Source organism: Tupaia chinensis, unplaced genomic scaffold, assembly GCF_000334495.1.
Source record: "Tupaia chinensis unplaced genomic scaffold, TupChi_1.0 Scaffold149501_1, whole genome shotgun sequence".
NCBI classification, from domain to species: Eukaryota; Metazoa; Chordata; class Mammalia; order Scandentia; family Tupaiidae; genus Tupaia; species Tupaia belangeri.
Window position 1 is genome coordinate 1,520,119 of NW_006209345.1, and position 12,022 is coordinate 1,532,140.

Consider the following 12,022-nt stretch of genomic DNA (forward strand, 5'->3'; position numbering starts at 1 on the left):
TCAAGGACCGGCTGCCTGCATGAGCCACACCCTGGGCATTCAGTACACTGCCCAGCAGGAGTGGGACCCCTGGTCTGCACTCGGAACTATCACTGCTGGGGAAGGGTGACTTACGGGCCCGAGTAACGCCGGTAGGCGTCCAAGAACACCTGCCAGTTGTTCACCACCATCACGTTCCACAGAGTGACCAGGGCAGCCTGTGGGGCAGCAGACACAGGTCCAGGAGAATGTGGAAGGCAGGGAGGCAGAGGGAGCAGGGGCTGGGGCAACAGCACAGGACTCACCGCAAAGTCGTCGAAGTTGTTGGCCCAGTACTCCAGCTGCTCAAAGCTTCCACAGGGCGCTGAGCTGTTGGCAGGGGTCAGGCTGGGGAACAAAACACACCTGGGTCAGCACTGAGGTCTAGGGCCACACACACCCAGGACCCCAGTCCCCAGGCACAGGGTGGACCTCTCTTGGGTCCCTGTGATACAGGGAAATGGAAACGTGCCTTCTGGCTCAGAAGTTCTGTGTGGACAGCAGCTGAGGGGAGGCACATCCTTGCAGCTCAAGGGCCTGCCTGGCTCTAAGTCTGAGGCCTGGCACTTCACATGCCCCTCTCCTGCCACCAAGTCCGGCCTGGCCTGAAGCTCCAAAGCAGGGTATGGTGGAGGGAAACAGGATTGCTCTGAGCAGGGGACAGCAGAGGTGTGAGGGGAAGGGGATGAAAGATGTCCTAACCCAGCATTTTTAGCACCTTTAGATTCCACCCATCTGCTATTTCCTTTAGCACCTTTAGACTCTACTTTACCTGCTATTTCCAGGAGCCACAATGACACCTCGAAACAAGCTGATCCCAATGATAGCGAATACATAGTACACCACCTAAGGAGGCCAAGGACTCAGTCAGTACCACCGGGCAGGTGGCACCTGAACCTCCACCTCAGATGGCATCTCCAAAGCTAGGCTGACCCCATGAGGCCAAGCCCCTCTGCCCTAGGGCAGGGGTCCTCAGCCTGGCTGCTGCTCCCAAACACACACGGCTGGCTTCCCCCAGGGCTGGGGCATCCAAACACCAGCAAGGGTCTGGTAAGTGTGTTCACAAAGCTCTCAGGTGGCCCCTCCTGGCTGCCAACCTGCACGCAGTGGGCAGGGGGAAGAAAGGAGAGAAGAGCCACAAGAGAGCCCAGAAAACAGACCTGAAGGGATGGGAAGGAGGAGCTGAACAGTGAGGACATCAGAGCTGTTGGTCTCTAGCTCAGTGCTTTCCCCACTCCCAGGACAGACGGGACAATCCCTTCTCTAGACTCCACTGAGGACAGAGAAACTGAGCCAAGAGAAAACCACCGTAGCAAGAGGGAGGGCCCCAGCCACACTCCTAACATCTACTAGCAGGAGTCTGAGGGGTACCCCTAGCTGAGTCTGCAATGTACCCAAAGCTAAACAGGCCCCCTTTCTGGGCCTCAGTCTCTGCTGTGCAAGTAAGAGGTCTGGGCAAACAATGCCTGGTGCGAGATTCTATCTCCAACCTCCAGGAGAGGCAGTGAGCCCACGGGGCAAAGGCCAAGAGCAACATGTGGCTGCCTGAAAGGCAGTGATCCCATGGGGCAAAGGCCAAGAGCAACATGTGGCTGCCGAGGGGTTCCCTGCCCACTGTGGTGTTCAGAATAAAAGGAGCAGAACCCACAACCACAGGGCTGCCTGACCCCCATTACTGTCCCTCGGGTGCAGAGCGTCTCCAGGCCCTGTCAGATCCCAGGCCTCCCTCTCTGCCAAACTCAGCCACAGGGCAGAGCCAAGCTCAGTGGGAAGGTGGGCCCTAGGAGGGGACCGGAGGTGCACCACAGTTTTTAACTGACAAACATATGAGTTTCTGAAACCATCTAAAAATAAAGCATTAACCAAACCCTCAACCAGGGCTTCACACGACTTTTGCAGGTCTCTGGGAGTCAAAATCCTATACCTCTTTTTCCTTCTGTTTGTTTCTCAATGTGGTCCATGACCCAGAAAATATGAGGGTTTTGAGAGCTACCACAAGGATGTCTGGCATGGAAGGGTACGTGGTTAGGCAGAGCCATCCCAGCTCTGAGGTTCTTTCACTGGAATGAAGAGGATCAGTTCTGGCTTCCTGCCGAAGCCCGAATCTCTGTGGCCTCAATCATCTTTGTTGCCACTCTCCCCACAAGGCCCCAGGACTCACCACCAGCATCCCGCCAAATGCCCGCATGTTCTGGATCAGGCCCAGGATGGTGCTGGCCACCACAGCCATCGGCTGAGGAAAGAAGCAAGCACAGCCCTTACTCACCTGCCAGCTGAGGGCACACCAGCCCTGCCCGCCATCCTGACTAGAAGGGCAAGCCAAAGCACGGGAAATACCTGGATATGCACCCATAGTCATCCATGCACGCCTGACATGTGGACATACCCACACCCCTGCCTCCATCCACACACATGTGCCCACATCCCTACACACACTCCACAGCAATCCACACACCTGGACACACCTACACTCCGACACCTCCACCTATCCATACATACCTGTAAATGCACACACCTTACACACGCCACCTACCCACCCATATACCCACACATACCTGCACACACATCCCACATCCACCTGTGCACATCCTCACACCCCAGACACCCATATCTGCCCACGTGCACTCATACACACCTGTGTACACTCCCCGCATTTAGACATCTCCACCCACTCTGCCTCATGTAGGTGTCAAGTTCCCCCAAGTCTCTGGCAGAACCCTAAGCCCAGGACCTCAGACCACATTCTGCCTTCTGACTTCTAAGGCAAGATCAGCTCTTCTGTGGTCTGGAGGTGGTGGGTCCACCCTGGTAATCAAGTCTGAGAAAGGGGAATCCAGAGAATCAGGCAGGGCACCTCACTATATACAGCCGCTCCTTCCAGATACAACCTGAGCCTGAGAAAGGCTTTCCGTCTTTCAATTTACTTGCCTCGTACAGTCAAATAGTAACGAAGCTGACCTAGCAGATGGAAACCAGTATGTACGTACCATACGCATGTGTGTATGATCATGTGCATCTTGTACATGTGCACGTACATGTGTGTATGTGTGCACATCCTATACAACTTATATACAGATGGGTGTGCATGCACGCATGTGCAGGCACTCCTCACTTACCAACCAAGTTCCGGTCCTACGGCATTGAGCAAATTGGTTGCTAAGTGAGGAACTTAAAGGCAGATGTCTTGTATTGTGTTGAGGCACCACAGCGGGTGGATTTTTCAACAGATGCGACTTGACTCTGCACAAGGAGAATATAACTCTACCCACACAAAAAGCGTACATCAGGTAAGTGCCAGAAAGCCACAAGACACCACAACACAATAAAATAAATCCAACATAACAGTGTTAGTTTATTCTGCTATGGGTGCACTATAAAGCACAAATACATAAGCGAAATATGTTCTCACGGGACTGCGAATGCTTCATGCAGTGAATACTAACAGAATACAGGAACCAGGCAAAGACCGAGAAAGCGGATCCTGAGACTCACGCAGACTGAGAAAGTGCTCGCACTGGAGAACTGTCCAAGCAGTCGCAGCTGTCAAATGGGTAGGTTGTTACGTGAGGAGTGGCTATCTATGTGTGCAATTATCCATGCATAAGCTTGCATATGCATGTACATGTGTGTGTGGTTGTGCGCACACACGAGTATGCTTACATATATGTTCACGTCTGTGCTTATGTGTGCCTTGTGGTTTAAGTGTATGTGTATAATCACATGTGTAACGATTTGTGTGTTTGATCACGCTGCCTATGATTCTGTATGTGCATGATCATATGTACCTTGTGTGTGTGTGTGTGTGTGTGTGTGCGCGCCTGTGTGGTTATGTGTAGGTACATGTGTGCTCTAGGTATACACTGTGATCATATGCGCCTGTGTGGCTGGGTATATATGACAAGTATGCCTCTGGATTATGTGCGTGCATATGACAACATGTATTCATGCATGTTTGTGTGTGTGGTTATACGCATGGCTGGGTATGTATGTGTGTGTGCAGTCATATGTGCCTTGTGACTACATGTGCCCATGCATACGTTCATGCATATGCATGCAAGTATGTATGAAGATATGCACACAGGACCCACGGGCCACCTACACTTAGGAAATACTACAAAGCTAGGCTAACCTACAGGTGGGGCAGGCACACAGTTCCAGGGAAGGATGCATGTGGACAGACGTAGGACCTGGAGCCCGATGTCCCCAGGGTTCTTTCCTCCTGAAAAGCTCTTACGAAACAGAGCTAAACAGATCACTAAACAGATCAGCCTGACCATCCTGGTCACCCCAGTCTCTCCCCCACCTTCAAGGTGACTGTTTATTCCTATTGGGTACATTAAGAAAAACCGAGGGGCCTGCTCCATGGCCTGGCAGTTAAGGGAGCAGAATTCCACATGGCTGACATTCAGTTTGAACCCAGGCCCCAGCAGCTTGAAAAACATGCCAGGCACATGTGTGTGCATGCCCCAAATCCCAACAGGACGGAGAAATAAAGAGATTGCAGCATGACAACACCCCATTGGGGGGTACTTTCTCCTCTCCCTCTTCCTCTTTCTGGCGAGCAAATGCATCCTCAAACAAAAAAAAGAAAAACTGAGGCCCAGTCACAGTAGCATACTGGTTCATGCTGCTATTCAGTAGGCTAACGCTACATGGAAGGCTTCAATTCCTTCAGGATCAATGTCTGACCCATCCTAAAAGCTAGAAACAGTGGCATGTACCTGTAATCCAAGCTACTCAGGGCACTGAGGCAGAAGGACTGAGATCCTATCTTAGCAAAAGAGGAAAAAGGAAACCGAGGCTTGGAGACAGTAACGAGTCCTGCATCCCAGCCCGAACCTGTCCTGGGTCCTCAAAGTAAGCACCAATCCTGTGCTCTCATTTCTGCCCATCTTACTTCTACTCTCACCTCTGCCCCATTAGAAGCGGCCACTGGGAGCTGCTCCTGCCATCCTGGTCACCCCAGTCTCTCCCCCACCTTCAAGGTGACTGTTTATTCCTATTGGGTACATTAAGAAAAACCGAGGGGCCTGCTCCATGGCCTGGCAGTTAAGGGAGCAGAATTCCACATGGCTGACATTCAGTTTGAACCCAGGCCCCAGCAGCTTGAAAAACATGCCAGGCACATGTGTGTGCATGCCCCAAATCCCAACAGGACGGAGAAATAAAGAGATTGCAGCATGACAACACCCCATTGGGGGGTACTTTCTCCTCTCCCTCTTCCTCTTTCTGGCGAGCAAATGCATCCTCAAACAAAAAAAAGAAAAACTGAGGCCCAGTCACAGTAGCATACTGGTTCATGCTGCTATTCAGTAGGCTAACGCTACATGGAAGGCTTCAATTCCTTCAGGATCAATGTCTGACCCATCCTAAAAGCTAGAAACAGTGGCATGTACCTGTAATCCAAGCTACTCAGGGCACTGAGGCAGAAGGACTGAGATCCTATCTTAGCAAAAGAGGAAAAAGGAAACCGAGGCTTGGAGACAGTAACGAGTCCTGCATCCCAGCCCGAACCTGTCCTGGGTCCTCAAAGTAAGCACCAATCCTGTGCTCTCATTTCTGCCCATCTTACTTCTACTCTCACCTCTGCCCCATTAGAAGCGGCCACTGGGAGCTGCTCCTGCCAAAGTCTTTCCAGAAACCTCAGAACACCTGGGAACACGCCCCAGACAGGCACACGAGCTGCTCCTCCCACTGGCCAAGGGCATCGCACCAGCCACAACCTCATGGACCCTTGCTCTCATCACTCAGAAACACTCCACGCTTCCCATTACCCCACCCTAGCTCCACAAGGATGAGGAAGAGGGCAGAGGGTACCCTGAGGGGCCCCAGGTAAGAGTCCTCAGCGCCCCTGCCCCGGGTGGAGTGGGGTCGGGGTCTGCACACCTTCATGTTCGGGATGATGCGCAGGAACCGGAACACAATGAGCATGTTCACCAGCCGGGTCATGTCCCACAGCGACAACAGGCCCAGCATCTCTGGCTTCCTAGAGAGAGTCACGGGAGACGAGTCAGGAGAAGCCCAGGAGGCCAGCAAGAGGACCACAAGGATACAGGTGGGCACAAGAGACAGAGACACAGAGATCCTGGCCATTCTCAGCCACACCTCCCGGCACAGCTTCACTGTGGCGTGGGGCTAGGAGGCCCTCCATACACGAAGGAGACCACTGAGGTTCCAGCGCAGGGACTTTCCTGAGCTCAAGTTCCTTGACCCAACTCTATGCCCTGATACCATCCGACTCTGTTCCTGCTCCACCCTATTGCCTTGGCATCCCTCATGGCCTTTCATGTTCTCGTCTCTACTTATCTTAAACCTGCTCTCACCCAGAATGTCACCACGAACCCCAAGGACAGCAATTCAGACAAAGCACAGGCCACACAGCATCACTGCTTCTGAGGCCCACAAGGGCCTCCCGCCTGGCACCCAGGTGCACCAGTCCCGCCTGTCTTCCCCTAATAAACTACTCCTAGAGGGCTTTCCAGGGAGGTGACTCAACAGTAAGTCTTTTGGCCCCATCCCCTCTCTCAAGCATCCCCCAGCCACTGCACCAAGATCTTAAAAAAAGACAAACAGAGGTACCAAACAGACCAGCCCAAATGAGGGTCCAAGGCCAGCACGTGTGCCTGCTGGGCTCTGTGCCCTCCTCCCGTCTCTGCAGCTGTGTTCTCCACCCAAACTGTGGGCACACAGAGGCTCCCAGTGCTGGCCCAATGGTTGTCATGATCCTCGGCAGAGCAGACCCACTGACAAAGGCGCTGGCAAAGGACAAGCACCTGACCATGAGGCATCCCTCTACATGGCCAGAACAGGGCATAGTGGGGTTCAGTGAAAGGACCCATGTTGGCCAGATGCCCACATCCCAGCCTTCCTGCCAGCAGAGGCTCGGGTCCATCCCAGTGGTCACAGGTCCCCTAGACCTGAGCCGGAGGCTGTTTCCAGTCCCCAGCAAGATGGGGCCACATGTTCCATTATGGTGCTAGGAGAGACCCCGCCACCATTGCAAATGATGCCTCAGAGGGGCAGCAGCATTCCCACCCTCTGGGAACACAGGAGTTCTGAGTGACCAGAAGAGCTCCACTCCCACAATCCTCAGCTGGTAGGACCAGTCCCTGTCCAACAGCCTCACTGTCTGCCAGCGTCAGAGTAGCCAAGAGAGCAGCCCCTGGACCCATGGGGCAGCTGAGACCCTCCTGGGAGCGCTAGATGGGGTCTGTAGCTGGAACTTCCCTCGGTTCTCCTCAGTCACATACCAGCCTGGGTGTGGGAATCGGTACACTGCCAGAGTGGAGATCTCCAAAACCTTTAATTACAAAAGAAAAGAAGGCATCGCTACAGCAACACTACCTGAGGTGGCTTTCGAATGAACTGTGAAGTTCATGCCTAAGATTTCTCCCCAAAAGGGGCTTTCAGGGAGAAATCAGAGCTCGGCCCTTGCCCCTACACGTTGGCTTCAAACGTCAGGACTCCTAGCAGCTGGAAAGACAGTCTGCCTTGGGAATTGGGGACCCACATGGTATGGAAGAAGCTACTTAGTCAAAGATGGATAGAAAGGCCCTCCTCAAATCCTCTCCACTCGTGCTCTAAGGGGGATACTGGCTCTAATGGTCAAAAGTGAGTAGATGTCACTCTGATTAATGCTGCTGTGACACACACACCATGTGTCTGGGGGAAGGAGGAGCTGACACCCCCATGCTGAGGTCACCCTACGAATCAAGCATTAGAGGCTGTGCCAGGGCTAGGTTAGCTGGCGAGGGCTGAGGCACCTTTCTGGGTCTCTTCAGGGGTCAGAATGGCATCCTGCCTCCCTACGACCCTCAGACACAGCCCCCACTGGCTGGCCCGCTGCTGGCCAGCTCAGTTGGGGAAAGCCAACCATGTCACTTAAGGCAGCAGCCCACCTTCCTACAGCCCTCCAGTCCTCATGGAAGCCTGAGGTGGACACAGTGCAAAGATGCAGGTGGAGCTCATACAACGTGCCCAGGAAGGCCCAGGCCTCGCCCCATCCCAAACTTTACCAGCAGAACTATAGTGAGAATTCCATCAAATACATTGCTGCGGTAGAACAGGTAGCCTTGTGGACCCAGAGCAAAGATCTTGAGCAGCATCTCCAGCACATAGTACAGGATGAAGACGCAGTTGAGAATCTGATGGGGCAGAAGAGGGCCACAGAGTAAATCACCACGCTGGCCCTGCCTGGCTTTGCCCACCAGGGCCCGTGCAGCCATTCAGTCACTTGGCTTGGCTCTGGGGCCTCTGAATCACTCTGTGGAGGCCAGAACACCCTCTAGGTCATGAGGCCCTTCTCCTCCCACTTCCCTGCTGTTCCTTCCTGGGCCCTCATTCTTCATAAACTGGTATCCCCGCTGCCCCCACATCTCACTCCATACTCTCTCCTTGGGTGATCTGTGCACTACTCATGCCCCTCAAAAACCAATGACTCCCCACCTGCACCCCTGCCCACACTGGGCCCTCCATCCCCGAGCCGATGCCCTTCTATGCTTGATCTCGACCCTGGAGCAGTGAAGTCACTCTCCACCCTCTCACCTCTTCTCTACCACATGGCTGCCTCTTAAGGCCACTGCCTAAGCCCAGGCCCCCACTGTCTGTTCCTGGGCCTCCTCACCAGCCTCCACCTCCCACCTCATCTTCTCAGGTCCAATTTCCACAAAGACATCACAGCAATCTTTAATAACACACAGGCTGGCAAACTCTTAGCTCCCTGATACAAACCCTTAGCTCACAGGAGCACCTCCCAGTACCTGGGGATGATAGTTTCAGAGGAGTCTCCTCATCAAAGGTGGTCTTGGTCATATTTTTTGAAGCTAGTAAGGAAAATGTTGAGTAGCTATGCCCTTAAAAGGGCCACTAGGGACCAGAGGTGGCATGGTGGTTAAGGGACTTGACTCCCACATGGTCAACCATAGTTCGAGTCCCAGACCCAGCGACTTGAAACTCATCCTGGGTGCATGTGCATGCACACCCCAAATTCCAAGAGGAGAATGGAGAAGAAGGGATTGCGACATGGCTATCTCCCCAGGGAGTGATTCTCCCTTTCTCACTTACTGTCTCCTTCTCTCTGGCGAGCACTCTCTGCAAAGGGAATAATTATAGAGCGCCATAAAATGCTGGAATTCTTCAAAATCCCCCCAAGTGACATCATCTGACCAGAAGTCTTTCGAAATCAAGCAAGCTCCTGTGCTTACAAACTGACATTAAAAAGATAAAATACTGGGAGGTGGCCTAATGATTAAGGCACTGGACTCCTATGTGATGGACTACAGTTCAAATCCAGACCCAGCAGCTTGAAACTCATGCCAGGCACATGTGCACGCATGCTCAAGATCCCAAGAGGAGAATGAAAGAGAAGGGACTGTAGCATGGCCATCCCCCCTGGGGGGTGATTTCTCACTTTCTATTTCTGTTTCTCTAGTGAGCACACATGCCCTATACCAAAAATCTCTTCAAAAATAAATAAATAAATAAATAAAGATAAAATACTAATGGTATTTTATGGTATACTAAGAGAGTTAGACCTCATGTAGCCAACCATAGTTCGAATTCTGGCCCAGTAGCTTGAAAAGCATGCCAGGGCATGTGTGCATACATGCCCCAAATCCCAACAGGATGGAGAAATGAACAAGAAATTGTGGTGTGATCACACCCCATTATTGGGGGTGCTTTCTCCCTTTCTCTCTCTTTCTCTATGACTATCTCTCTCTCTCTGGTAAGTTCATGGGCTCTCTAGCACTTAAAAAAATAAAGTAAAATACAAGCCAACTATCCAACTTGACATTTACCAGGAATAAAAACCAGCCACCCTTGCCATATCCTATTCAGCAAGGAATCTGAACCTTCTCACAGGAAAACAAAATTAAAAAATAAGGCTTGGAGCCAGCAGACGGCACAGTGGTTATATCACTGGACTTCCACATGGCCAACCGTGGTTTGAGTCCTAGACCCAATGGTTTGAAAATCACGCTGGGCACATGTGCGTGTGTTCCCAAGATCCCAGGAGGAGACTGAGGGAAAAGGGGTTGTGGTGTGGCCATCTGCCCAGGGGGTGATTGCTCACTTTCCTTCTCGTCGTCTCCCTCTCCTCTCCCCAGCTAAATACATGTCCTAAGACAAAAAGTCACTTTTTTTAATCTTTTTTTTTTGTTTTTGGCTAGAGAGCACATGTGCTCAGCAGAGAAAGAGACAGAGAGGGACTAAAAAACCTCCCCCATAGGAACTGGTCACACCACAACCCCTTCTCCTACATTTCTCTTTCCTTTCAAGAATTCGGGCATGAATGCATACACCTACCTGGTACATTTCTCAAGCCACTGGGTCTGGGACTCAAACCACATAGCTGGTCATATGGTATCGGGCTGCCCTAATGACCAAGCCATGGAGATGATGCAAAATTAGATTTTCTTTGAGCATAAAATAGAGGAATTTCAGCCCTTCAGGGCAGTAGAGTGGAGTACTGCATGGAGGAAGCTGGATCCCTAGTTGACTGGGATTCAATCCTCAGCCCCAACAGTTTGAAAAGCATTCTGGGTGTGCCCAGCATACTGATGGAGTGGACAATTGAAAAAAAGAAGACTATGGCATGACCAGGCCCGGCTGAGGGCTGCTTTCCCTCCTTCTCTCCCTCCTTTTCTTTTTCTCTCTCAATTTCTGTGTATGCACACACACTCTGACAAAAAAACGAAAAATGAAAAAAGAAAAAAAAAAAAAAAGAATTTCAACTTCCAAGCCAGGAAAGTCATTTTTCCAATTTTCCTTTTTTTTTGGAGACGTTTTTGCTATAGGGTGCGTGCGCTCGCCAGACAGACAGAGAGAGACAGAGAGACAGAAAGCGAGAAATCACCCCCCAGGGGGGATGGCCATGCCGCAATCCTTTCTCCTCTAGGGATCTTGGGCATGCACGCACATGCACCCGGCGTGAGTTCAAGCCACCGGGTCCAGGTCTCGAACCGCAGTCGACTACATGGGAGTCCAGTGACATAGCCATTACGCTAACTGTTGGTCCCAACTTTCCATTTTTTTGTGTGTGTTTTTCCCAGCAGCTTGCTTTCTCACTCCCCTGACCCTCTGGTCAAATTTTAAAATAATAATAATAATAATGGTAAATAAAATTAAGTAATTCTTTTTTAAAAAATTTAATGATTTTCATCAATTTAATATCATTCATAATATATTGTGCGAAAATACTTGTAGAAAATACATCCTTGGGCCAGTAGATGGTGGAGGATAAAGTGGCTGGATCCCATATGACCAACTGAGAGTTTGAGTCCTGGACCTGGTGGTTTGAAAAACACACCAGGTATGCATGCATGTGTGTCCAAAATCTGGAGAGGATAATGGTGGAGAAGGGTTCTGCATCGCCATCCCCCAGGGGTGCTTTCTCATTTTCCCTCTCTTTCTGTCTTTAGTAAGCACATGTGCCCTATAACAAAAATTTGAAGGAAAAAAAAAAAGTATTAGGTCATTGGGAAAGTCATGACATAGTTTCCTATACAAAAATGCACCATGACTCTCCCAACAATCCAATACATTCTCTGTTAAGGCACTGCCATAAAATAACAAGGATTGTTCTGCTATTTTGCTAAAAATACAAAATGGAAAAATATTTTAAAGCCCTAAGGAATCTGATAAGACCCTTTAATATTAATAAAGGAATTCATAAGTTTAAAAATAATAAAGGGTGTCTCTCTTCTTTTTCTCTCTCAGAAACAATAAATCAAGGGAACCAGCAGTTAGTGTAACCAGCAGTTAGTCGCTGGACTCCCACATAGTCAACCACAGTTCGCGTCCCGGACCCAGTGGCTTAAAACTCACGCAGGGCGCGTGTGCGTGTGTGCCCAGGATCCCGAGGGGAGAATGGAGGAGAAGGGATTGTGGCGTGACCATTCCCCCTGGGGGGTGATTTCTCGCTTTCTGTCTCTCTGTCTCTCTCTGTCTGTCTGTCTGGTGAGTCGCACGCGCCCTATAGCGAAAAAACCTCTCCAAAAAAAAA

General features: G+C 51.0%; 1 protein-coding gene across 1 annotated transcript in view; it reads right to left on the reverse strand.

Annotated features, from left to right (window-relative positions):
* Positions 1-12,022, reverse strand: part of TPCN2 (two pore segment channel 2) — a gene marked incomplete in the record, with an annotated part of 37,705 nt that overhangs the window by 1,981 nt on the left and 23,702 nt on the right. The window contains 7 exon segments of the mRNA XM_014585326.2: positions 115-197; positions 285-366; positions 791-864; positions 2,180-2,251; positions 5,905-6,004; positions 7,269-7,318; positions 8,034-8,162. Of these exon segments, the coding sequence (XP_014440812.1) occupies positions 115-197; positions 285-366; positions 791-864; positions 2,180-2,251; positions 5,905-6,004; positions 7,269-7,318; positions 8,034-8,162 (590 nt within the window).